Genomic DNA, 27,012 nt, shown 5'->3' with positions numbered 1-27,012 from the left:
CGGCCCCGATTGGCTCTCTGACGTACTAAAAAAAAAAAGCACTTTAATGTGATTTGTGTTGGTCACACTATCAGCTTTTTTTTTTTTTTTTTTGTGATGTGTAATAAAATTCCATGAAGGTTTGAACACACGCTCGGTCGCAGCATTCCGCCATTGAGATCGCTCGCTCACCTCCCACCGCGCGGTTTGGCTCAAAACTCCGACTGAATAACAATCGGGGAGGATTTACATTTGCATTTGATTGCACGTCTCAATCGGAAGCCAAGCTGGGAAAGTGGGGAAATGTCACCGACCTGACTCACGAAATGTGGCTGGAGCGCCCAAAAAAAAAAAAAGTTGTCCTCCAATGAGGGTGAGGTGATCAGGAACGACAGCTCGAAAGCAGGAAGTTTTCGACTAATTTTCCCAAATGGACTATTTGGGCCACTTCATCCAACTTTTGTGGGACAAAGACAAATAATTGCCGTCGTCTGAGTCAAAGCGGCTTTTTGTTAGCAGGGCCCCGTTTTTTGACAGTGGAAGTGCAATTTAAGTGGCCGACAAACATTGCACAAACGTTCCTCTGTGGAAGTCAGAGAGCCCTTGGCAGCCTTCGCCTCTTTCATGCTGAATTTGACCAAACATTTGACGCCGCAACACATGGCGTGCTTTGAAAAAGAACGGGGGAAAAAAAGCCCGCTCGTCCGCCCGCTCTCATATTTTCCAGTCGTAGCTCCCGTTTGTCTGGAAAGCGGCCATGCCCGGCTCGCTCGCGCTGGTGTTTCCGCGCCTGGGCCGCAGAAAGAAGCGGCTCCGCCGAGTCTTGGCTTGGCAATTTAATAATACCTCGCGTCCGCAGCTGTAGTTTATGAACTTTGGTGGCGTTAGCGCATGAACACCCGGGCGTTTTGAAGCAACACATGCCAATGTTTTTTTTGCCCTTGGCACCGCCAGTTGTCTGAGATCCGCACCCCGAGCGTTTGGAATAGCTCATCGAAGGTCACTGGCGTGGCCGCACGATTCCGACAGTACCGTGAAAAGATTTCTTTTTACACCCAAGTGCTGATTTGGCACTTTTGTTTTTTGGGCAAGGAGACGGTTGAGCTACTTTTGAGCAGTGAAAATCTCAATACAAGTATTGCCGTGGTCCATCTCACAGCTAGCTTTATTGTCGCTTTGATATTTTTGTTTGCTAATGTTTTGGAAAATTTGTCATATCCAGCTCTTGTTTTGATTTTATTTTTTGAACGTGACAATCCAATTTAGACTGTGATTAGATTTTGCCGCTCCATCATCTGCAGGATGAAAAAGGCCGCAGTGACACGCGGAATAATCAATTGAGGCTATTTGATCCACGGCGATGACTGATTTCACTCCGCTGGTCAGACTTAGTTAAAAAAAAAGAAAAGAAAGAGGAATAAGTAGTCATTGGCCATGTGCGGCATTCCCTCATGCTTCTTTTGCGTAATCCTTTCCTAATGCGGCCTCTCGGCCTGGCATGCATCTGGGGCCCATATTGATTACACACTTTTTCCTGCGGTGCCTCATCTGTGGCAGAATTGACATCCGCCAGGCCCTTTTTTTTTCCTTTCCTTCCCGAGAGGCGCACTCTTAAATTTGTGAGCACAAGAAGCGATGTCATTGCGATGAGCTGCAACTCTTCCACACGACCATCCGTCTGTTGTGTTGCAGGCTAAACCGTTAAAGGAGAGTACCCATCCTTTCCTCTGCTCCTGATGAGTAATTAGAAACAAAAAGGCAAAGCCCCCCCCCGGGTGTTGCTTGTTTCTGATGTCATCAGCACGTTTGTCAGCTTTTTATTGCACATGACAAATGAGCTGCAGAACGATCCACCTCGGCATTCCTCCGCTGTCCGAGAATCCATTACGCCAAAGGGAAAAAGAATGAATCAGATGGGCAGCGCTCTCAAATATGAAAAAAGAAAGTCAATTGGATAATAATAATAAATAATAGTAAAATAGAAATAAAGTAATAATAAAATAAAATAGAATATGAAAACAACCAAAATAGTCAATTGTATAATAAAATAAAATAAAAAAGAAATAATGAATAAAGCATTTATGGGAATTCGGTAACTATAACTCATGGGCAGCCGAGTTTATTACGTCGAAGAGACTGACGAGGAAGGAAAGAAGCTATAAAGATATCCATCAGCACACCTCGCTTCACCTCTTGGCCCACATTCACACCGGCGACTTTAATCCCGCCTCTTAGCGATGTAACCGATAGCATTCAAGACTGGAAAGAAAGGTCTGATGTCCGCTCTTTCCGTGTGTGTATGTGTGTGTGCCCAAACGCTTAAAAGGCCGGCTTTCCGGTTTGATCGTCGATGGATTTGAGCGTCTTATCGCCGCCCTCCCCTTGGCGGCGTCCTCTGGCGGCATGGGTCACCCCCCCCCCTCCCCGGGGGACACGCCCTCTGCTCTTATCTGTGCCATAAATCCCTCTTAAGTCCCCTAATCACACATTTATGGGCCTTGTGGATGTGTGGCGCTCTACCGTGCTCACAATTCCTTATCAGCATATCTGCGGGACATCTGACAGGTGGCTTGGGTCTGCTGCCTCTTATGAGATTACCTTTATGATGGAAATGAAACATTTTACAGGGCAGAGTTGCTTTTATTCTGGTGGCGAGTGGCTTCTCAATTTTTTTTTTGCTTTCGTTTGCCACGGATTCTGCTGGATGCATGGATGAATGTGATTATACTCTCAAGAGTCATCCTAATGGCGTCTTTGTTCTTCCCGGGCCAAGGAAGAAGCTGCGATGAAGAGCTTAAAAATGAAATCATTGGACCCGAACCTTTGACTGCAGCCGGTTCTGCCATCCGTTTTTCTCTTTTTGTATGTTGATGAATTCAGCTGGGACTAATTAGCGCAAGCTACAGAGCGCATGCTGTCGCTGGAGGGTCTTGCAAGATGGGTCCGTGTCTGGGTCTGGACCCTGGCGCTTACTGCAGACTCTCTTTCTCTGCTCAACATGGCACGATAGACTCCCCTCCTTGGTTACTGAAAAGAAGCTTTTCTTCATGAACCCCCGTCAAGCCTTCCTTTTCTTTGACTTTATGTGTGCGAGAGCGTAAACAAGAAAGGGAGGGGGGGGGGCGAAGGAAGGCTCCGACGAGTTGGAAAGCAGAATCTTTGGCCCGAGGCCTAGATCGATTGGATTCTCGCAGTAGAAGTCCCAACTTCCCTGCGGGCAAGCTGCCTGCTGCTGCATTTGCTCACCGCACAAAATCAAAGAAGGAGCAAGGAGGGGTGGAAAATCTGAAGGCGGGCAGCTGTGGATGAGAATCGGAGAACGGCGGCCGATGCAGCTTGCAATATCTTTTATGCACCTGAGCAATGGAAAGAATACCCCTTCACCCCCCGTTTGCCCCCCCCCCTTCACTCCCCCGCCGAGAGGTAATGGTGCTGAAGTAACCAAGGTCACTCAACAGGGCGCCAAGTCGATTCAATCGGGGAAACAAAGCCAGTGGAATGGCATTGTGGAACACATCCCCGGCACCCGAGCACGCTCTCTGGAATCCAAGCGTCAGCCGGAATGCTTTATGGGCCCAGTGATGACATTCATTTTCAATTTTGAGAGGCTTCCCCAAATTTTGGTGCTGTGCTCTCATCCATCCATTTGAAAGCACTTATCTTCATTAGAGCCGGAGCCTCTCACAGCTGTTTATGGGCGAGAGGGTATTTTGGCCCTTTTGAGGTTCCTTCAAGATTGCTACCATATTTAAGTACTGTCAACAGACGCACCCCGCTAAATTGTGAAACATTTGAGTTTTTGCCGTAATATTATTTTTGAACCTCCATCCAAGATCATCGTCTCGATTAGCGTCATCGTCGCCAGTCCGACATCAGCCCGCCTGTAAATAGTTAATGGCGAGCCCGCAAAACCTCAGTTTCCAAATGAGAGCGGAGCCATCTTATATCAGGGAGTAGTTATTGGCCGAGCATTTCGATCTTTTTGAATAAAGCATTCTTCCCGCCTTGCCTGCTCGTTGGACGCAGCGTGCTAGCCTGGATCGCCTAGACGCGAGCGGGCGGGGCTTGTCACAGAGCTGCCAATTGATTGTTAATTTGACCCCGTCATTGCCCGGTAGCGATATGAATAGCTACCGCTTGCCCCACTGCCATTTTTTTTTCCTCCAGTCGCAGCCAGGCATTAGAAAGAATTGATAGAAAACACATGCGGAAAAGGCAACTCCCAGCAGAGCGAGAAAGAAAACATTTATTAGTCTTTGACGATAGCTCTGTTAATTACACCCACTATCAAGCGTTCCTGAGTCACCTCCTTGTGTTGAAGTGATTAATCTTATCGCAGCGCTGTCCCTAATTATGCTGACGACTTGGAAATGTGTGGCGACCACACCAAAAAGATGCCTTCCTCAGCAGCATTAGTTAATGGGGGGGATGGGCAGAGGGCACATGGGATGGGGCGGCCGAGGGAGGGCGCTTGGTGGGAGAGGGAGGTGGCGCGGTGCGGTGATGTCACAGCATGTCGGCCGGCTGGCTCAATGAAATCCAAGCCTTCGGTTTTTAATTTAATTTAATTTAATTTTTAATTTAATTTAATTTAATTTAAAACGTATTTAATTTTAAATTATGTTAAATTAAATAAAATACATTTTTGAATCAATAAATTACTATTATAAATAAGATAAATAATTTAATTTAATTAATTATTTTTTTTTTTTAATCCAATGGCCAGCGCTGGCTTGGAAGGTGGCTACTTTTGAGCGCTAATTATCATCTAAAGCAGGTTAGCCTGCCGCAGCCGAGATAACGCCGATGTGTCATGAAGTTCCCCGGGTGCGCATCCTTGTCTTATCTTCCGTCACATCATTTCCTTTTGCCTTGAAGGTGCGCCGTTGCCGCCGTCGCCTTGTTTGAAGCGCGTGACTTATCAAACAGACTCTTGCTGCCATTAAAGGTCATGCGTTGCCATTACAGCCCATTAAATGAATGTGAGATAACTGAGGGATCTCCAATACTCAAAGTTCTTGCAGATGTGTTGATCCTGATGACAATTTCACTCGGATGGGTCGTTAATGAAATGTGCCGGACGATTGAAAGAGAAATGTGATAAGTCAGCTCGATGACATCAGACTTGTTCATCGACTGATCAACGTTCCAGTTTCCATATGTGTCATCGATTAATCATTACGTTCAGGTATACGGTCGGCTATCGTTTTAGCGCATGGGAATTTTCCGTCAGAGGTGGTTAAAGATCAACGTGGCTCCTTTTGTTGTATAATGGCCGCCATTTGCAATCACCTTCAATATTTGTGTGAAATAATGTTTTCACGTGGTGCTTCCAGGATCCCGTCTGCGCCAGGAGGACTCGCCGCCCCGGATCGCCGAGCACCCCTCTGACCTGATCGTGTCCAAGGGCGAGCCGGCCACCCTCAACTGCAAGGCGGAGGGCCGGCCCTCGCCCACCGTGGAGTGGTACAAGGACGGCGAGCGGGTGGAGACGGACAAGGACGACCCGCGCTCGCATCGCATGCTGCTGCCCAGCGGCTCGCTCTTCTTCCTGCGCATCGTGCACGGGAGGCGGAGCAAGCCCGACGAGGGCTCCTACGTCTGCGTGGCCCGCAACTACCTGGGCGAGGCGGTGAGCCACAACGCCTCGCTGGAAGTAGCCAGTAAGTGCAGCATGTCTTCTTATCTCCGCTTTTGTTTTCTGCCATCAATGTGCTCATTGACTTGGATAATCTCTCAGGAGATGGGCAGGATGTTTTTTTTTTTTTTTTTTTCTGGGGGCTGTGTGAGCCTGATCATTCCAGGGTGAGCGCTCCTCTAAAGGGCCCTTCCTTAGTAGGTGGTCAGGAGCCACAATGGGAACAAAGGCCTTTCTGTTTTGCTCCAGCGAGAGACAGATAGGACCTTTTGGATCTCATGTTCGACTCTCTTTCAATGTCCTCCCTTCCAAAAACAAGCCAACTTTTGCTTGTTTTCACTCAAATAAATCCGAGCTGGGCCCAGCCGTCAGCCATCCGTGTTTTTCTTTTTGGCGTCGGACGTGGCGAGCGGCGTGTTCCTGCCTTCTCAGCAACTTTCAGCGCAACGTTTCTGCTTGCAAAATTTCAATCGTAAAAGATGACGTGCGTAAGACACCGTTTGTGTAGGTACAGCTAAGAATATTTTCCCACGTTCCGCCGATGATATGTGTGCGGTGTTTATGTCAGGGATGGATTTTGTCATATTGAGGATTAAAATAAAAAAAAGAAAAAAAGAAAAGCAAGGCTCTTGGCAGTCGGCGCGAGCTCGTGAGCAGCGGCGTTGGCAGGCGCTCAACTGCGGGCTACTTGATTCCGCGCCGGGTTCAAACGGACCTCGTAATGACAAGCTGCCGCCGCTGCCGTGCCGCCGTGCCGCTGAGTTTCTCGCCCCTCGCTTCAGCTCACGCTTAACTGCACATAATTATGTAGCGGCGGCTCCGCAGCCAGGCTCGGCCCGGCATCACGCAAAGGCCTCGTTTAGAACTTGCGCTCGTTGATAAATGCGCAAAGGTTTTGGCAGTCCAGCCCGACCTTGGGAAAAAAAAAAAAAAACGACTATTCATCTCCAAGGAAACTGCTATGGAGTAAGTCAAGATCATAATGACGGCCTCCATGTCACTCGAATCCACAGCGTGTCCATTTGCACGTTTGCCCTCTCCACTCTCCATTTCACTCATTCAGTGCCATTGACGGTTACAGACGTCGTAGATATTAACTGAGCTCTTTGGGGAATTTGTGGAGGTGTGATCACGAACTTGTCATTTTCAGTTCCGCCCCCCCCCTCGGCCGGCGCCTGTTGTTATTCTGAAAGGCTATATCCGGCCCGTCTTTTCATTCTCGGCTCACTTCCAAAGCGGCGAGCCTCGCTTTGCAATCCTCTCAGTCGCTGCCGCTTACGAACACAATCCGAGTTTCAACAGGTCCCGTTTGGCCGGGTGGGCGCTCACCCACCTTGTTTTTGTTAATCATTAATCGCCTCTATTCAGTCCACTTGGCCCGCTTTGATGTCTTTAGCCCGAATGGTGTTTGCTTTGCGCATTCAAACGTGGCTGAGATCGTAGCCTCGGGTTCGGAGGCGCTGACATCGGCGAGTACGTGAAAGGCTTCTGTCCGCCGACTCGTCTCGTCTTCTTGCGGCCTGACATTTTACACCCACATATTCTTCGGAGTCATTTTGTTTTTTTTGTCTTGAGCAAAGAAAGACAGTCGATATTTCTTTGCTTTCTAAAATTGTTTTGAAGCCCGCTTTCAGAATGTGACGGCCGTGGCTCGGTTGGAAGTCGTCCCTCTTGCCTGGCGAGCCACATCAGTCCCCGCTACTGTACGGCTCTCCATCTGCCAACATTTCCATCCGCTTGCCAGCCACATCTGAAAAAGTGGCAGATTGCTTTCTTCCAGCTGTGCGGCTAAACTGTCGCCGCGGTTACTCATGCAAATTTGGCGGGGGCGACTCCAAATTGTTAGCTACCCCAAATAACGGTGGCTCAACAGTCCTTCCTGTTCCTTCTTTGTGAGTGGTTACAATTCTACCTGCAGGGGTTAGCAGAGTTTTGTGGGCGGAGCTTAACTTCACTCAGCTGAGTGATTACTGCCACCTGCAGGACGCCAGTGGAGCTGTCTTATGGCGCATATTAGCGCTGAGGCAAGGCTTTTTCATACTATAGTTGGAAATGTGTCTTATTGATCTTCTATTTTGAATGTTTTCTTTCTTAATTAAAGGAAGCATTGCTCGTCACTCACGTTTGCGGTTACTGTAGCATCCCATTTTAACATGGAGGGTCAAATTAAGTGAGTCAGAGGTAGACGCCAGCAAAGCAGAGGAAGCGGCTGGTTGGCCGGCTGGCCCGCTCGCCGGTCGGCTAGCTGTCTGGCTGGTTGGCTGCTTAGCTGGCTTGCTTTCGTGCTGGCGAGCTGCCCGACGAGTGGTAGGCTCTGCAGCGGTTCTTTGCTTCGGCTTGCTTCACAGCAAATTGGTGCAAATGGCGCAGTCGGGTTTTGCTTCATTTGAGGCGTGGGCTTCCCCGACATGCACATTGGCAGGATATACGTGTGTGTGTGTGTGGGGGGGGACGTTCTGTGGGTCTAAGGTCTACAAAACGAGTTCTTCTTGGATTTATATGTTGGATCTGTTCCTGAAACATGATTGCGGTTTATTTTCTGTTTCCCTTGAAACGTGGCAAACGAGCTAATGACAGGATGAATGCGTTTCATGGTGCTGTTAACACTTGCATATTCAGCCAGCACTCGGGGCTGTTTGTTCAGATCAATGCAGGTCATGTCTCCAATTCAAATCACTCGCTCAATATCGAAAGGTCACAGCGTTAAGGGTTACCTCAGTGCCTTTTAATCAGCCTGGCAACATATCCTGTTTACGTTTGAGCAATTTTCCTCGCATGTGAGCAGCTACATGGTATGGACTTTTCGTTTCAGTTTCTGTGAATTTTGCCAGCAAGTAAATGGCGCTCAAGCTCCACATTAGCCGGAGGGCAGCACATAGCCTGATAAAGCTGGAAAAGCCGGCGCGAAAGGGTCTCACTAGCCTGTTTGCCGTCTATGCGTTGTTACTAGCCTTCCCCAAAATAGCCTTCCCGGAGCACCATCAATCTCAACCCCTACGACTCTTGACAGCCTACTTGGCCAAGAAAGATGGCCGAGAGCCAAAGCATAGATCCCCCATCCGCCCCACTTCCTGCTTCGTATTGTCTCGCGGGACGAGGGCTAGCAGAAAAAGACAAATGAACGGGGGCACCTTGTCGTGGCACCAACATCTGCTTTTGTTGGTACCCCTCGAGCCCGCCACTTGAGCGTGATGGATATCGCTGGCGTGCACAAGAGCCGAGTGAATCTGAGGCTTTTTCTTCTCTGTGCCGTATGCAAGCATGTGGGAAGCAGACTATTTTTTTTTTTTTTGCAGACTGTCTGAAAATGTGCTGTGACAAACCCCCCCCTCATCCCCAATGGAAGGTTTTGGATCACACAACGCTCTTAAGACGTCAAATCACAACTTGCTTTTTATCGCAAGTGTCTGAGCACTTGGTTGGCTGCGAGTTTTTTCTTCCTCCATTGGCACTGTGACTTGTTTCTCCTGTAATCCTTGCCTGTGGCGCTCGCAGTTAAGATAGACGCTCGCCTCCATCCCAAGATAGCAAAGTATGATATTAACTTGCTAATTTAATTTTGTTTTATTATAACTTGATATCAACTTGCCGGTCTCCAGCAGATGAGTGTTCTTGAGAGCACAAGCACTCGGGGAGCACATCTTTGCTTCACCTCCCGAGTCCATGTTGTATTCTCGTGACCGTGTGTGCCGCTCGCTAATCTTTTCTTATTACTCGTGTAAGGTTTTATCTCGGAGCCTCTTCCGCGGCCCAAGAGGCATCTTCCCACCGCACTTCAGCCAGCGCCCGGTCATCTGACACGCTGGGCCTATTAAACCCGCTGAGCTGCCAACCTTCTATCGTGTTCCTTGATCCGAGACGGCGGAGTTTTGGGATTAGGAGCTTTGTAGACTTTGGAACTTGGGGGATTTTCAGAAAAGACTTTGACAAACTCACATAACGTGAGTTTTTACCTGCATCTCACCGCTTCCGCCGAGTTGAGCTGCAAGCCTCTGACGTCCAGCCGTGAAGTCGGCACCCGGTCGCGGATAATAACTTCTTTCAACACGTCCCCTGCTGGCCAGGAACTTAACTTCACGGGCACCCGGCAGTGGTAACTAAACTCGTGGCTTTCTTCCAGATCTCGCAGCGTGTCTTCTCTTTTTTATGAGGTTAGCCGTCGTGCCTGTTCACAATCTCTGTTTGCAAGCGATGAGGTCAAAGCTCCTCAAGCGCTCGCCAAACTCGTCCCAAGTAATGAAAAAGTATGAATATGATTTAAGTTATAGGGAATGTGCCGAGACTCCAAGAGTCCTGCATGGAAGCCTTCAACCTTTCACAACTTGGCACATTGTGTCCACGCTTCCATCTCTTGGTGTTAACGTGACCAGTCAGCAAGTAGCCCCGCCCCTAAACGCTATTCGTGCCGTGGACTCTCCAGGTCACCACGTTGTTTGTGAACCCTGCGAGTATGTAAACATTCTCATTTAAGGCATGAGGCCAATCCGTAGATCATTTGCCTGACGCTTGAATAGAGCAGATCCACTCTCACCTCCTCCTTTGTGCGCCTTTGACCTTTTTTGAACAGGGTGTGGCGGCAACACAAAAGCCCCACCTCGCTGTAAGCATCCAACGCCGAGGGGGTCGGCCGTAGAGGCAGACGGGGGGGGATGTCATGTGAGCAGAGGAGAGGCTCTTTTGAGAATAGAGACGCTGATAAGTGTTTGAAAAGAGCTGACATCTGATTTGGTGAGGCCCACCATTGTATGAGCTGCTGTTTGCCTCAGGGGAGGGGCGAGTAACGGTGGTGCGGTATGTCCATTCTCAATTGCAAACATCTTTCAGTCTCTTGATCCACCTCGTGTCAGGTTGTCATCTGTCAGCGCCGCCTCGGCTCCATTTAGCCCATCGGCTCTCGTCCGATGGTCGGTTAGGGTTACGTCGCCCGATATAGGATGTTTGTCTTCCAATCATGTCCTCCTCCTAAAATCGGGCCACGCTAATGGTGAGCTCAAAGGTAACATTGAAGATGAATAGCAAAGTTTTGCCACTCACTTTGACCTCGCCATCCTTGCCGGGCCTCACGTTAATTATCATGCATCTCAGGTAGATGATCCCGCCACGTCCGGTCCGGTTCTCCCTCGTCCGTCAATGGGATTAGGTGAGAGTGCCGAGTCGGCAGGTAGAGCCTAAGTTAATTTGGCCTCCGGTTTGGAGCCATAATAGCTTATTGATTGGCTGACAGAGATGCAAGAAGCGGCTTGCCAAGGCAGCGTGAGCGGAGGGAATAAGTTAATCATCACTCAGCATGTTCCCGGGCCTTAATCACATCAGCCATGACTTTTCCCGGCTGACTTTCTGCGGCATGACGGCGCCTTGCCCGCAGGGCCCGAGATGCTAAGTTAATTTTAGCCACGCGGCGCTGACCTCCGTCTGCCACGCTGGCGCTCGGGTCGTCTGTAAAACATCAGCTCGGTCCTCCGTTATTCACTCTGTCGTTTCTTGATAGCAGCTCGGAATGTCACTCATTTCTTCTGTTGTGCGAGAAACCGTGCTGACATCACAGACACATTGTGACAAACTATTTATAGTCAGGGATACATTCCATATAAGTGCAAATCTGTAATATGAAGAGATATTCAAAAACTTGTTTTATTATAAACACAGCATTTGATCAAAAAAAGTGTCAGATGAATAGAGAATAGTGTTAAATATTTTGTTTTTATTATAATTAATAATTTAAATTGTAAACCCACAGCATTTGAACAAAAAAATATCAGATGAATAGGGAATATGGGAAATATTTTGGTCAATATTGGCAGTGAGAGTTTTGCTGTGCCATACGTCGTCACGTACGAGGAAGTAGGGGATGGAGCAACATCTGGAAAGTCTTTTCCAAAGTGGAAACCTCCTCAGGTCTCATCAGTTGCCGTACAGATCATAGATTAGCCTCTCTGACAAAACTCCACCTGATTAAAATAATTGCGCATCTCGTGGGTTCTTTTTGAGGTCAGCTGTAGAGCAGAATGCAAAAGGAGGAAGATGGCCCCGCCCCTTTTTTGTGGCGTCGTCCATCCAGCGCCGGGAAATACTGCGTCAAGGCTTGCAGGTTGATTCCCGTTCCAACTTTGTTGAACCTGTTTTTATGGCCGATTTGCCTTTTGTGCCGCATGCCAATGACGGATTGTGTCCGGGACCAAAAGGCCTGTGGACAAACCGCACATAAGTCAAAGAAAAGAAAACAAGGGTGTGTTTGTTTACCTTGCAGTGGGCTACACTCGGAAACCTTTCTTTCCCGTTTCGAGCACTCGCCGGCAGAGCAAACACACTTTTCCTCCCCATGATCTGCTGGTTGAAAAAAGGGAAAATACCTTTTGACTGACTAAAATCACCTAAGATCAAGTGACGTTTGACGGCGCCTTTTTTGACGCTTTGCATGCAAACTTTTGCAGTTTGTGGTGTTCTTAGGACTTTGTTAGAAGCAAAACAAAAAATAATTTGAAAATGTTGAGGTTTTTGTAATATTAATATTCCCTGACATTCATATCTTTATTTTTCACTAGATCTTGGAACCAAAACAATTGTTCCTTTTAATATTTATAATTCTGTTGTGTGGCATTTAAAAAAATATATATAGTATTTACATTTTTTTTTTTAATTATTGTTTATTATTTCAATTTTGTTATTTGTTTTCTTAGGTTTTATATTGTTTTTGTCACAAAGTGACATTTTTTTATTCTCTGCGGTGACCTTCACTCGGTTTGCATTTTAAAGCAACAAATTGCCGCTCCTCTGAATTTTTTTTTTTCAGTCAGTCAAGAAGCGAGCAGTGTGCCGTAACAGATTGTGTTCGATCTTTATTGATTGATGTCAGCAGAATAGGATTCTTAGAAGCTGTGCCCGATCCATTCAACCCCCCGAGGTCAGCTTGATTGTGATGCACCTTTTGTTACATCCACTCGCCAACCTTTGAATCTAATCGTCTGTAAAAGTCCCTCTGTGATGGCGAGTTGGCGATTCATATTTATTTCATCGTTGAGCGCCTCCTGCTTATCCTCATGTTAGCCTGGTAAAAGCCAAAAATGTTCATGGCTGACTTCCTTTTTTGCAAATAATTCTGATTTAAAATAAGACATCATTAAAGCCGGCCTGAATGTTTTTCCCTTTTTCCAGCTTTGAGCCAAATTGCACCCGCCGCAATACGACAGAAGGCTTGAAAAAGAAAAGTTAAAATGAAGCAGCAAAGATTCCCTTTTTCCCATAAAAGCAGCGCCGCACTTTGAAACCCGGAGCTGACATCAAAAGTAGGATTCCCTTTCATTCCTCTCTTTTTGCCCCCGTGACAACTTTTATGGCCGTCCCGCTTGTTACATCATAAATACATACAATTTCTGCATCGCCGTGTATTCATCTTCACCATCAAGTTGTCAGGCGAGGCGGCCTTGGAACGTTTTGGGGAACGCCTTATGGGCCGAGCCAAATGACAGCGTGCGTGCGTACGTGCGTTTTGCGTATTGAATTTATCTTTAGCGGGATCCGCTGTGCCTTTGCCGCATGTGGCTTGCGGGAGACTTTGCAAGACAAAACAGCAGCGTTTCTGCCTGGCTGTGCGCTAACCGTTCACGTTTGCGTGCGTGCCGAGTGAAGTGAGGTCATCAAAGGCAAATTCAGCCCTCAACACAAGTTTGAGCCATCAGCATGAATTCTAAATTTGCTGGCCATAACGTCTCAAGGACTTGTCCAGGTTGTCGGCCATTTTGGTTAGCTGCCCAACTCGTATGGAATTCACCGCATGTTTTTTGCTCTTTTCTTTCTCTCCTCGGATTGGCAAATACATCATCGCAGTCCTTCACGCTTGTTAGATGAAATGCCACGACAGAGGCTTTCGGGAGGATTTTCAGGTAAATCCCCGACGCCGTTGTCTGGAAAGTGTCACATCCAGGTGGAATTCCCAACATCGTCGGCCAGCTTAAATGTCCAAAGCGCGTGGAAATAAACACACGCTTTACTTTGTGTTCGCCTTCCCGGCGTTTGTGACGCATCTCTGCGAGGCGAGATAAGACTCCAGTTAATCCTCCCAAAGAGATGGATGGACGTGAAAGAGCAGACGGTAGGGGAAAAAGGAAAAATAAAGAGGAAAATCAGGCCTTGCTGTAAACCGGTGAAGTCATGGGAAGAGGTTTTCCTGGCTAGATTGGAAAGAGCCGCAAAGTCATGACATTTCGTTGACAGCTTTTACTTTTGCAGCTTCTCACTCTTTCTACCCCCCCCCCTCCCTGTAGCAAATTTCTTGAATCAATATCTGCTTTTCATTGCCAACCATGTGAACTTAAGGACTGCGTTTATTTATGGACGCCATCACAGGAGACAAAGTGAGACGGGTGAGAAGGAAATGCTTGTGAGCCTTCACTGTGTGCGTGCGTGTGTGCGCATTCTATTCACGGAGGCCTGCAAGCTATTTCATACGGTGAACATGCCGCAATTCAGCGGGGAGCCCCCGCGTCCGCCTGGGCTGCCGACAGCTTTGACCCGTAATTGGCTAATGGACTTAAATGTATCCGGGGCCGCCGCGTATGAACAATGGCACACTGCGGCTCTTTGTTCACAAACATTAAAGTGCTCGTCACGTCATTTACATTAGCGGAGACTCCCCATTTAATGATGCCGTGAAATGTGCCAGCAGGCCGCAAATGGCCCCCGGGCCCGGGTTTGGAGACCAGCGACTCAGTCAGATGCAAAGTCGGTTGTGTCCAGTCCAAACAAGCCGCAGCCCCTCAGCGTGACGCCTGTCATCGCTCGGAATTCCAACGCCGAGCTAATTGGCCGAACGGCGGCGGGAGTAAACAGTGGAGTGTGGCGACTGGTATCTGTCAGTGACAAAGTTTCGTGAAGGTGGGGGGCGGAGGTCGTCTGCGTATGTTTGGGTTTGCTTTGACCTCCCCCCTTGCACCTTTAATCCCGTCAGTCTCCATTTATAAACTTTGGAGATTTCCACGAGAAAGGTGGTCCTGTGACCCCCTCGCTCGTCTCCGAGCAGAAGTTTGCCAAAGGCCGCCGCAGACTTTCCATAGTTGCCGCCGATGCGTTCAATGCGGCCCGTTTTCCCGAAATCCAGCACCGCAAACCCAGACCAGTTAAGCCAATCCGGCAGTGGAAAATCAGCCAAGAGTGTTTTAGGTGAGGGCCTCTCTAATTGAGCCTGACCGGACCCTCGATGTGCCCCCGCGGTCTGCTTTCCCCCCGTGTTTGATTGAAACAGCAAAACCGCCGTGATTCCACTCATTTTTATTTATTTATGCGCCCCTTTGGCCACTGGATTGGGTCCCTGCGGAGTGGAGGCCCCCCCCCCTCCCTTGTGGGGGCTGGAATGTGCAACCCACAGCTTGGACTAATGGTGTGGATGAGAGGGGTGGCGCTGCCGGGCGGGGGTTGGGTTCTGGGGGGGCGCCTGAGCCGTCAATGCACCTCTTTGCTGCTTGTCTGAGCTTCACAATGTGCCGGGCATCTGGCAGCGGTGTCGCCTTTCCAACTTTGAGAGGCGGCATTGATACACATCAAAGGTCCGGTTACGAGCAGGCGCTCGCTCACGCGCCCGTGTTTCTCCACAACGAGCCCTCGTAAGCCAATCCCGCCGTGGCCCGGTGTCTGTTTCCTGCGTGTGGGATGTTAGCACCGCGTGGTCGTCGTCGTCAAAGCCCGGCCGAGCGACTCACGGATGGCTTATATTAGAACTAATCCGCCGTGTAATTGAATATTAGTTAAATCCTCATAAAACTGCTGAGATTTGACCTAAATATGACCACATGCAGTTGGGGGAGAGCGCCTCCTTCAGGCGTGGAGCTCATTTCCAACATTTGGGTGGGAGGATGGCGGGAATTGCGTTGACAACGCGTGAGCGATGAATGCGGCGTTTTGCTAAGTAGCACCGCGAGACGTCTTGATGAAGAAGCGTCTCTAATTAAAAGCTTCCTTCCCGTCGACATCAGCCACTTCGCCCTCTCGGGAGCCAGACAAATTGCGTTCATTAACTTTTGTTATGTTTTGTGTACGTGTAGCTAATTGAAAGGCTCGTTTACTAGGTGGCGGGATCTCTAGCATTTATTCACTAGGCCCAAGAAGCTCCTGTGAGGACTATCATCGTCAATGGCACTGAATGAGTTAATTGTCTTTCATTTGGTAGCTGCCTTCATTTCTTCCTCCTGTTCCTCCTCCTCCTCCTCTCCCCTTCAAGTCCAAACCGCTCGACAGTAAAATTAGATTTTATGATTTTGGGTCATTGGCGCTTCCTGAACGCCTCGCTCGCTGGAGGAAGCCGCCGCAATGTGCAGGCTGCCAGTTTTCAAATGACAAGATGAAGCACGCAAGCTTTAGATCAAGAAGCGCTTTCTTTTTCCCTCATCGGCCTGTTTGCTAGGTTCTCCAAATGTCCTTTTTAACATCATGCAACTTCACCGAGTTTCATCCCAGCAAACTTTCGGGAAATTCCTTGTCGGACGGAGTAACCTTAATCAGATGCCGTGCGGTTGTCGCTGTCACTTTCCTCCCAATAAATCCCCTCATCAAACTTTTTTTTCTCCTCGCGTCTGCATTTTTATGTTCTCGCCATTAAATTGCGTTTGCAAGCGCTTCTGTGCACTTAATATTCAGCGCAAGTAGGACAGCCGCCGTCGCTTGACGTTCATTAATTATCCGCCTAACGCTGCGTATGGCTCATTGTTTTCTTCTTCCATATTGTTCCTTTTCCAGCTCTTTCATTTGCATCTCGCTCCAGCCGCGTGTCTGGATTTAATATCGCCTTGTTTTCCATTTGTTTGTCGGTCTGCGTTGGCGACGGCGGAAAAGTTGAAATACGACGGCGCCTCTGCCAGCGGAAGATCTTCCCGCACACGGCCGACGACTGTTTGTTACGAGCTGTCTCCAGGGAAAAGATTGATGTTGTGTTTAAGTTGGCAACAAAACTTTTTGGGGGATTTATCGGTGCTCTCGCACGCACCTTGAATGTCACACGTGCTTTCACTTGCGCTCGCACCGCCGTGTCGGCCCGCGCGCTAAATGATCCGGAGCGGCGTGGATGGGCGGCGCTTCCGCTCATTGGTCGCAGATGCGTGCGTCTGACGGACTCAACCCGCTGAGATGCTGACTCAGAGAAGAGTGACGCTGCTTTTTTTTTTTTTTGTCTTCTGGACCTCTTTACATGTGGCAGACACCCCAGATATATTGGGATCCACATTTCCTGCAAAAAAATATTATTTCAATATTTAATAATACTATTATTTAATTATATTATTAAATATTATATAATATCATAATATATTACTATGTATATTATTATTTTTTTAATATTAATATTATTAATACAAAGACTGGCAGGAATGCCGTGGTGGGGGTCAATGTTGATATTTGGGCCCTCGTTTTTGATGAATGACACCAACACTTTTTATGGGCCGATGCATTCTTAAGTCCGGGCTGTTTTTATTGTAAACACACCTCACACTCTCCTCTATGGAGCCGAAGAACCCGGCCGGCCCCAACCAAGTTTTGGGCCCAAGCCGCTCACATTGCAGTGCATTAGCTTCCCGGCACCATCCGACACGTCGCAGCTGTAGCCGGGACTCAATGGCGGCAATTGTGGACATGACAGAAGGGGATTTAGCGTTTAAAACCATTAGCTACCCTCACCAAAAGCGCTCATGTTGCACGGAGGCCTCGTTGAGGAAGGATTTACTGTCCACGCCGACAGCAGGCGGACGACGGCGACCTCTCGCTCTTGACTCGGTGCCTTTGAGGCTTTTTGTGCCCACGTCGGCTGCTCATTCTGGGACAGGTGTGGACGTCAACGCATCCATCATGGCGCCCGTGTATCATAGAGGATTCTTTTGTTGCATCTGTGGAATGCTGAAGGTTCCTTCTGGTAAAGATTTAAGGCATAAATATGAGTTTATGATTTGGAGACAATGATGAAAAGTGACTTTTGAATTTCTTGGACCTAAGTTTGGTCCATGGACTGACAGATTTTGACTGCTCAGAGGACATTCTGTCATTCTCTTGTAATTGTCTTTATCAGTTCCAGATAAAGCAGACACACACAAACGTCCACCTTTCGCCTTCCTCTCATTGAATTCCTGTCAGCTTTATCTCCTTCCCGTGATATTTATTGCCCAAAAAACATCATCGCAACTTTCATGCGCTCGTAATTTTCCTGACCCCGTCAAGTATTTCTGGACTGTTTTGATGAGGACTTGTTGTGTATCTGCCTTCTGCTGGCCGACAATGTCAGCCATGGTCCCACAGTCTGCTTTTGCTCACCCGCCCTCCTCCCGTTGGTTGGCCCGGATGACTGCAGCCCTTGTTGAAGTGTTGTTGTGGGTTGCCATTTCTCAAGGGTCTCCTTCAGCTTGTCTCTCCTCCCGGAGTGTCCCAATGGCCTCTTGCCAGCGACCCCCCCCTCCGACTCCCACCCGCTTCTCGCCTTACCACAATGCTGCTGTCAGCTCGCAGGCCGTATGTGTCAGACCCGGTAAAAGAGGGTGTCGACCAGCTATTCAAAAAGCAAGACACAGATGCGGGCTCGACCCAAGGGCTGTCGGCAGAACAATCGCGGGACAATCGAGTGACCGTGTCATAGGTTCACTCGGGCTTCTTGGCCGGTCCCGGACCAGACTGACCCGGCCCGACACAACGGCCTCTCTGTTGAGGCGTCCTCGGGCCTCTCTGGAACACAGAAGCCCAGACCCATTAACAAACACAAGCTTCCCAATAAAACACCAACGCCGGACAACATCCCGCCCGCTCCGCCAGCGCTCCGATTGGACGCCTTCTTGCCGTGCCATTCGCTTCACGCCGAGGTCTGTTTCTGTTTATTACGCTCCAGTGAGCGATCGATACTCGAGTTTTTAACAATTTGCACATGCAGAATCCAGCAGTGAAGAGGGAAAAAATGTCCAATGTCTACAATATCTCCTGGATTGTATTATAGTGGTTCCTCCTGCTGGAAGCTAAAGTGTCACCCCTGGAGAAGCTCCAATTGCCAATCAGTGTCCAAACAGAACCCAGTGTGGTATGACGGAACCCGACACCGGGCTTTGGTGTCATGGCAAGTCTGCCAATCGAAAAAAAAAACCAACCACTGTGCTAATGTCCCAATGACAAATGCTTTGTTTTTTTCCGTGGTCTTTGATATACACGCACACGCCGCCGCCGTCTTTTGCTAGCTTTAGCCGCGCTCTCATGAGGGCGTTTAGGGCGGGATAATGATGCAAAGCCGCCGCAGACACAAAGTCATGAAAAAAGGCCAAAGAATGTGTGCTTTCCACTTGTCGTCCAGAAATAAGAACAGACAGGAAAAAACAAAGCGCAAGTGAAGTTTTTCGCCAAGACCCAATTGAGGTAGGCCCTTTGGTCAATACTGCTCTTGAAAGCTAGAAATTAAAACGTCCACTTGGCTAGTTTCACAAAAAACAATACCAAAAAAAACCCAGCAAGCGAGCAAGCAGGCCGACTAAATTGGGTTTCGAAACCTCGGTCCGAATCCAATATTGCACAGGCGCACGCGTGCAGTGCGCCACCACAGAATTTGTGCAATGTGGAGATAAACATAATGACTAGAAACAAAACCAGGATGGCCAGTTAGTCCTGCTGACCGCCAGCCACCTTGCACAATGGAATGTTCTCTCTCCATTGTTGCCTTTCGTTAACCCCCTTGAATGCAAGTGCCCCCCCCTCGGGGAAAATCTGCCAGCTAATTAAAAGCTAATTGCACCCAAGGTCAGCGCTTTCTTCATTTACCCACTCGTTTATTTCCGAGTAGTGTTAAAACATCTCCGCTTCATGGAGAGCCCATCAAGTCGCCCACGGGGAAGGCGCTGACACGTGAAGGTGGTGTAGCGCTTGTAAACAGTAGTACTGATTAGCCGCTAACATGTTAGCAGCTTTTTCCATTCCGCTTGTATTTTCCAGCAAAATCTCAAAATTCCTCTGTGATGGACGCCCAAAAGGAGCCCAAGATGTCCACTTGGAGCCGCACTGGCAAACCTCCGAACACATTTCCTTGAGATGTTTTGAAATTTGCATCAGAATAACCACAAATGGTCTGCTTTGTAAGTATAGCGCTGCCCTCTGAATGTCCACTTATTTGACTAAAGAATCATCAGATTGCGTGCTTAGGGCCATCCAAAACAAACACACACACACACACACTCTGCCAACAAAAGAAAAGACCGCTTTCAAATGTTCTGCCAACGTGCTTGAGGCCTGCAACTATGTGCACGCTGACAATGAAGACAGCGTGGACAAAAACCAGAGAACCTTTCCTCCCTCCATGGGGGTGTGAGTCCCTATGTTTACAAAACATCCTAAAAGCAATTTCATTTGCTCCTCTCAAAGCCAGAGCCGCTAATAAACATCAACGATTTCCCTCCCATGTGACCATTCGCCGCCATGCACATCAATTTTTGACTTAGGGCAGTACATATGCCAGACTGGACTTGGGCCAGTTCTGAACAGATGAAAGACTGGTGTGTGTATGTGGGTCATTCTGGGCTTCCTGTTGACAGCTGCAGGTTGCAGGCAGATTTACTGCACAGCAGATGCTGCCGAGAGACACAAGTCGCTCTTAAGTTGACGTTGTAGCATTTGGCCACTATTTATGGACCCCAGTGGACTACACAATGAGAGCGGCTAGACCAAGCAAAGCTGTGCACTCGTCCAGAGACACACGCAAGATGGCACGGGCCGCCAAAGACCCGCTTGGGCATCAAGTCACGTCTGGAAAGCCTCCATTGACCTGGTGATGGTTCAGTAAGATAGTTGGAGAGGACCTGGCTTACTTCTTGCTCGCTATCAAAGCGGCATTATGTCGGGGCGCTGGAGGACTTTAGGATGGATTGAAGAACTCCACATGCCGAGCCCACCTCCCGGGGCTTCAGGTTTTGGAAAACAATTGCCCCCGAGAGGCCGCTATGAACAGAGAGATTGTGACATCAGCGTCAAAGCTGACCAATATGGAACAAAGTTGAGGGGATTTTTTTCAATATTTGATGGGTTCTTTGTGCTGCCATCATTATCTCCCCTACCCTCTTTTTTTATGTCAGCAATGTCAAAAAGAAAATGTATTGATTTGGTACTTTCCATCCATCCAATCCTCATTCGCTCGCTCTCTCAACTCTGAGTTTGTCTTTCCCATGCAGAGACGGTCAAAGTTGACGCTTGCTACAGGGTGGGACCGCAAGGCAGAAGATTTCTCTTGAGGGGTGAGGGCAACAAGGCGTATTGGCTTACAGAGAGAAAGAAAAATGCCTTGTTACCAGATACCAATGAAATTGAATCTGTTTGACTCTCGCCTGCCAGTGAGGAGCATTCTGTTTTTTTTTTCTCTCCCCCCCAGCGGCAGACAGATGAGGATTGAGCGACTGCGAATTGTGTTACGCAGAGTGCACCTGACATTGATAGCGCTGTCGGTATTCCAAGCGGCGGCGGCGATAAGGAACGCATTTATTTTCACGGCAGGAAATGAGTCGTCAAAATGGAAGAAAGCACTCAGCGGGATCACGTTGACTTTTATTGCTTCATTCCTTCAAGTCGCATCCTTTTGACATTCGGACCTTTAGGGGTTGCCTGATAAACAAATCGAGTTAGCTTTTATAGCAAGCTTTTTGAGGGGGTCGCGAGTTTTACATCAAGCCGACAAGTTTGTCAAAAGGATTCCCGGTCATACATTCGTGCTAGCACGGTATTTGGCCAAGGCACTTTGTTATGTTTCAAGCTAAGACACTATTGCTAAGATCTAAGCTTGTCGTTTGGCGTGTGGTATCAAGACGCTAATGCTAAGAGCTAAGCTTGGGTAAGTCCCGGAGTATCGTTTGTCATCCACTTAGGGCCAGGGTGTGTGCTTAAAGCAAGGGATCGAGAGAAGCTTAGATAGTTGCACTTTGTGACCTTTAGCATCAAGCTTTTTTATTGCCTTCAAGATGGCTGCCGTCGTGTAAACGCGCAGCCAAAGCCACTCAGTTTCTACCCGTGTACAGTTTGAAAACGATCTAATGTAAACAATCCCCGAAGAGCCAGCGGAGAGTGCTGGAGCAGATCCTCTTGTTTGTCTCCACCGCACTCTTCAAAGGCCCGTGGGCGTTGACACGGTGCCCTCCCTCCTTTGGAGTTACGGAGAAGGAACGAAGATGACGGGCTGGCTGGTTGGGGGGTTGACACAACGAGCTCTAAACAAACTCTGTGAAGTCGAAGCTCAGAACAGCTGCCCGGGTTGTCTTGTGAGGCTTCTCTGTTGGTTCCAGCAGTGTGACAGATGTCCTCTGCTGCCTTTTATTGTCCGCACGCGGCGCTTTTGTGTGGCCGAGCGGTTAACACGCCACGGGATGATGAAGTCACTCTGTGGACTTTTACTCAGTTGCACTCCATTAATAAGCAAGTCTTTTATTGGGAAAAGGGTCGCAAGGGCCCTCCCTGCCCGACTTGGCGGACACAACATTAGGTACACCCGCGCGATCTCCTCTTGCGGGATTTCATCCAGACAAAGCAGTGGCTTGTGGCGATGTTTGTTTGCAATCCAAACAAGATATTTAGGACGTCATGATGAGTACCTTGCTCTCTTGTTGTTGCTGCTGCTCGGGCTTGTGGGCAATCTTGCGTCTCGTGTGCGTGCCTCTTTTCTAAGTATGTGTGTGTTTGTGTGTGCGCAGTTCATAAAAGGCAGCTTGTGGAGCTAATTAAAAGGTCTTGTGTAGGACACAGCCATCCATCTTGATGATGGGTCCAAGCTGTCACGGTCCTGTGGGTTGAACGGGCCGACGTTGCTGCACTGAAGGACACTTTTTTTATGCACACACACATTCTTTTTGTATTTTAGCTCTGCACGCAGAGGAACATTAAAGGGTGAATTGTTGAAGGAGCTCATTGGAGCTTTTTGAAAAATTAACAAAAGACATCGGAAGTTCGCCATTTTGGTTTGAAGCTACCATTTTTTTTTTCCCCCCAAAAGTACGTGCTACGCCACGGTCGATCCTTTTAATTGAATCTCTCAGCATGTTTCTTTGATGACTTGAAAAAGGAATCTTCCTCCTGTCAATTGTGACTGGCTGGAGGTGTCAAGAGGCCTCTTGGTGAAGATGTTTAGCTATGCAGAAGACTCCCTCTGGTTTCTCCACGCTCAGCTTTTTTAGTGTGGATCAGAGGGACCTTTTATTGGCCGTGATGGGGCTGCCAAAGGATCCATGATGGGGGGTGGACTGGAAGTGAAAGGCGGGCGCGGCATTGGTATGGATGAGCAAAGGCGCCGGTTCCTTCTATTGATTACACATGATGGAATTGATTGAGCTGAATACCATTGGACTGTTGTTTTATTCATGGTGCCCAGAAGGTCCCCCACCTCTCCGTTCAAGCCCGCTGTGCACAATTGCTTCTTTTCTCTTGTGAGGTGCAGCTTTTTTATTTTATTTTATTTAGCCTACTTCTAATGGCGCGCTACGCTGTCGAGCTTGACTTGTTTCTTTCTTTCCTCGTGTTGTGTTTTAGATTCAGTAGATGCTCTCCTGATCAAGTCTCAACAAGTCTGTGTTGTTTCTTTGTTGAATGGAAGAACCACAAACGTACACCAAAATGAGAAGGAGCCATCACAAAAGTGGCGCCTGCACTCAGCTTTTTTTACATGCTCGCGACACCTGCGGAGTGTATGTCAAAGCGAGCTACGTGTTGTTTGTTTGTAGGGCGAGAGGTCGATCCCTGAGGGGCTCGCAGGGGTCAACTCAGGAGGGAGGCGGCGAGGGTGAGGGCGGGGGCGGGCGGGATGGAACCTTCACCTCTGTCTGAACTTTCAACCGCTGACATCGGAGGGAAGACTTGAGCTTGAACATACATACGTCCGTCTGTCCGCCCGCGGGGCCTGCGACAAATGACTGGGATTTCCTTTGGCCTTAGCGACCATGTGCTGAGTAATTTGGACCTAGTCAGAGAAATATGCTTGAACTACAAATCCACAAATCTCATCTGGGCCAGAACCCAAAGAGATGTACTTAAATGTTGACTTACAACGTGTGGACCATTTTGTGGCCCATCCATAATGTCTAATTCTCCTTCTCAGATTGTGAGTAGTGTTCCACCATGACCTTTTTCAAGCTAAAATCCCAAAATGGATGTAAAGGTGACGTCAGGCAATTGCGGAGGTCACGAGAATTCAAGTCATTTGCAGTTGTCCTGCCTAGATTTGATTGACTGCACGGCAAGCCATTAGGGCCAGGAGCGATGGGCAACGCTGAAGCAGAGGTTCCGCTGACGGATGGAGACATTGACAAGTGGCGCCGAGCAGCGCTGAAAAACCTCAGGGGGAGCCAGACGTTGCTCATCATTCACACTTACCTGGAGATAGTGATGAAGTATCTCTCAAGACTCCCCTCCCGTTTATCTACAAGTGCGTGTTTGTGTGTGTGTGGGTGATCGGAGAACTTTGAGGGATGGTGATGAAGTGCGGCAAACAGACCTTCTTATTAACACTGGGTGAAGTTACGAGGCACACCTCAGACCCATCTCTGCCTAAACAGCTAAAAACAAACAGGGTGACCCCGCTTTCACCCTGGCGGTGGTCATCCATCACCCCCCCCGGCACACACACACACACACACATGGAGCTCTTATCTTCAGCCTGCCCCGTGTGGAGAGTCATGCTGCTCTATTCTGTGACTCACCACCCAGATTTGTTCCAAGCACGCTCCCATTTTTTTTAAATTAGGCAGGTGGACTTCCTCAAAACGGCCAAGCTGTCCATTTGGACGCTTTCCCCTCTGCTTGCCAGTGCCCAATTTCTCAAAGTTCAAAGTGACCACTCAACTCATTCAGTCGTTTAAGATATTAACTGGGTTGGCAGTGAAATTTGATGATTGACAGTTAAAACATGTGACTCTAATCATGGTGACCGTTTCCACTTTTGTACAATTGCCACCAAATTTGGAGCGTATAGCACGTGGCTTTTTTCCCACCACAAATTAGCATATCAAGCTAGGCGGCGGGGAAGGCTTTCATGGCGCGCCGCCACCGTGAGCTGTCAGCCTGTTGTCTCTTTTTGTCTTCCTGTTTGTCGTTTCCATTCCAAACACGACGCTCACGCTCACTCCAGAGGAATTTGACGCTGTTTTGTTGCTGCCGCTGGAATTTATCTGTCAACTAAGTCAGCCGCTATCAACGGCGCCTTGTGCCGAGCGCTCGACAGCTGCTTTAATCCGTGACAAAATAAGACGGCTTTCTTAATCTCTCCCGAGAAGTGAGCCGGGCCGGGCGGGCGGGCGTGAGGTGAGGCGGCTGCCGCGATGCTGCCGAATGATCTCACCTGCAAGAAAGTCATTTTGTGTTCAAGGTGTTAAAAGTCTTCTGGGGAAGATGAAAGCATTTCCCCCCCGGGATTCGCTTGCATCCGAGCGGGACATTCCAAAACGTGAGAAACACCTTTAGGGGGAGGACCTGTTGTCAAGTCCAAACTTGAGAGCAACTTTTTGAGGGTCTTTGACCTCCACTGAGCCCCTAGTGGGATTATACGGCATCTGCGAAACTTTGGCCATCAGACACAAAAACTCAAATAAAAAAAAAAAGACAAAAGTTGTAGATAAATGAGCAACGTTCAAAGACAAGGAGTTTTGGTTTTGGCCGTTGCGTGTGACTTGAAAATTTGATGACTCATCGTAAAATGACTCTAATCAACTCGTGGTTTTATCTTCAGGTAACATCTCTTTTCCTTGGATGATAAAAAAAAAAAACCTGACAGCTTGACATCTCACCTGTGACGTCCTTCCTTTTCTCGCTCCCTATTTAGCCGACTCATCTCTCGACATCGCACGCACCTTCTCATTGAGAAGCTGCGCTCTATCATTACCTGCGACGGATAAAGGGAGGGAGGTGTGTTTTGGAATTCCAGCGGTAGTTCGCATACAGCAGTGTCTCGGAGGTCTTCCTCCAAAGTCGATCGCGAGTGAAATATATCTTGTTATATGTTGACGCTGTCCTTTGGTGCGACGGGAATTGTCAACATAATTTGGTTCGGCATAAATCAGCCTTTTTAATGAGAAATGAGTCTTAGGGGGGGAAATTTGAGATGTTGCTACTGTGTCGCTAGGCGGACTGATTTATTAAGAACATTAATAATGTACTTCATGCTGATTTTTATGAATGCGTTCCTTTGATCATTTGCATGTGTGCTGCAATCATTTACGTGAAGGTTCCCCAATGTGACGACTCAATGATGTGCACATTTTTTATTTTTTTTTAGCATTAGCAAGTAAATCCACACGTCCCTGTAGGGAAACGCGCGTGTTTGTAGAAGTCATTTATGTGGTTTGCCACAGGATATGGTCGACATTAAAGATGAATGGCGGCGGAGGCGTGCCAGAGAACAAAAGAGAAGCTTTCTTGGCTGCGGTCAGCGCTGCTGATGACTACTCAAGAAGCGAGGACGGACTAATAACTGGCTTCTGTGCACCGCGCAAGCTGTAGAAGCATTTGTGCCGACCGTCATTGAAATTCCAGAAGCCTCAAGATCAAGAACCCTGAATTTAACTCGTTCAGTGCTATTGACGGTCATAGATGTCAAAGATATTAACTGGGTTGGCAGTAAATAAGTAAACTGGAAGTCCGCCATTTTATTTTGTCTTGTGCAAAGTCCTCCGAGGGAATTGGGCCAAATGAGGTCTGACGAGAAGCTTTATGGCCTCCGCCTGTCTCATGTGGGCGGAGCACATTGAAATTCCATGATTGTTTCAAGGACAGGCCATGAGAATGCGCGTGAGGTCCCAGCTCATCTCAACTTTCATTTCCAACTGCAATTCTTGGCACATCTATCCCCGCCAAGCTTCTTCTCCTCCTTCCCAGGGACGATCAGGATGGCCTTTTGGTCCGCTCAACTCCACATTACGACGCATTAGCGGCCTGAGGGAGCCCAAAGGACTGCGCGTATTAAACATCTGTGCCGCTCCCCTGATCAAAGCACCGTTTACGAGGCTCACAGGAAGCGGCGGCGAGCGAGGAAACGGGTCAGCGGTTAGCGGTGAGCGTGTGAAGTGGACACGGGGCTAATTACGGGCTAGCGCTAAAAGACGGCGTAGCCTGTAATACTATACGTTGATCGCAGCCGCTAGCTGCGCGGCGCATAGCGACAAAGTGATGTCCTCAATATGATGATCACTTTTGACCCCATGACCTCAAAGGCCCTTTTGGTGTTTCTGCAGTGTATTTCTGGGCGGTGTTTCAGTATTGTTTCTCAGATTCTTTGAGGAGGGGGGAGTTGCGGCTCCATTCCTGCGGTGTGGCAAATTACACCGTTTGCTCGAAACTTGGAGCTGCCTTGTTTGGACTTGAGTCGTCACAGCTCGCATGAAAAGCCTTCAATTTGCTGAATTCTAAATGAGACATTGAAGCGGTCGGTCGTC

The 27,012-nt window shown here is 48.4% G+C and overlaps 1 protein-coding gene across 5 annotated transcripts in view; it reads left to right on the top strand.

The window, feature by feature from the left end:
- robo1 (roundabout, axon guidance receptor, homolog 1 (Drosophila)) overlaps positions 1 to 27,012 on the top strand; it is an 88,958-nt gene that overhangs the window by 29,871 nt on the left and 32,075 nt on the right. For all 5 annotated transcript variants that reach the window (XM_088379981.1, XM_088379983.1, XM_088379979.1 and 2 more), the window contains one exon: positions 5,316 to 5,642. In XM_088379981.1, the coding sequence (XP_088236107.1) occupies positions 5,316 to 5,642 (327 nt within the window). The remainder of the gene's footprint in view (positions 1 to 5,315; positions 5,643 to 27,012) is intronic.

The sequence above is a fragment of the Syngnathus floridae genome, chromosome 7 (assembly GCF_059516105.1).
Source record: "Syngnathus floridae isolate MCC-2025c chromosome 7, RoL_Sflo_1.0, whole genome shotgun sequence".
NCBI lineage: Eukaryota > Metazoa > Chordata > Actinopteri > Syngnathiformes > Syngnathidae > Syngnathus > Syngnathus floridae.
This window is presented reverse-complemented; position numbering and strand designations above follow the sequence as displayed.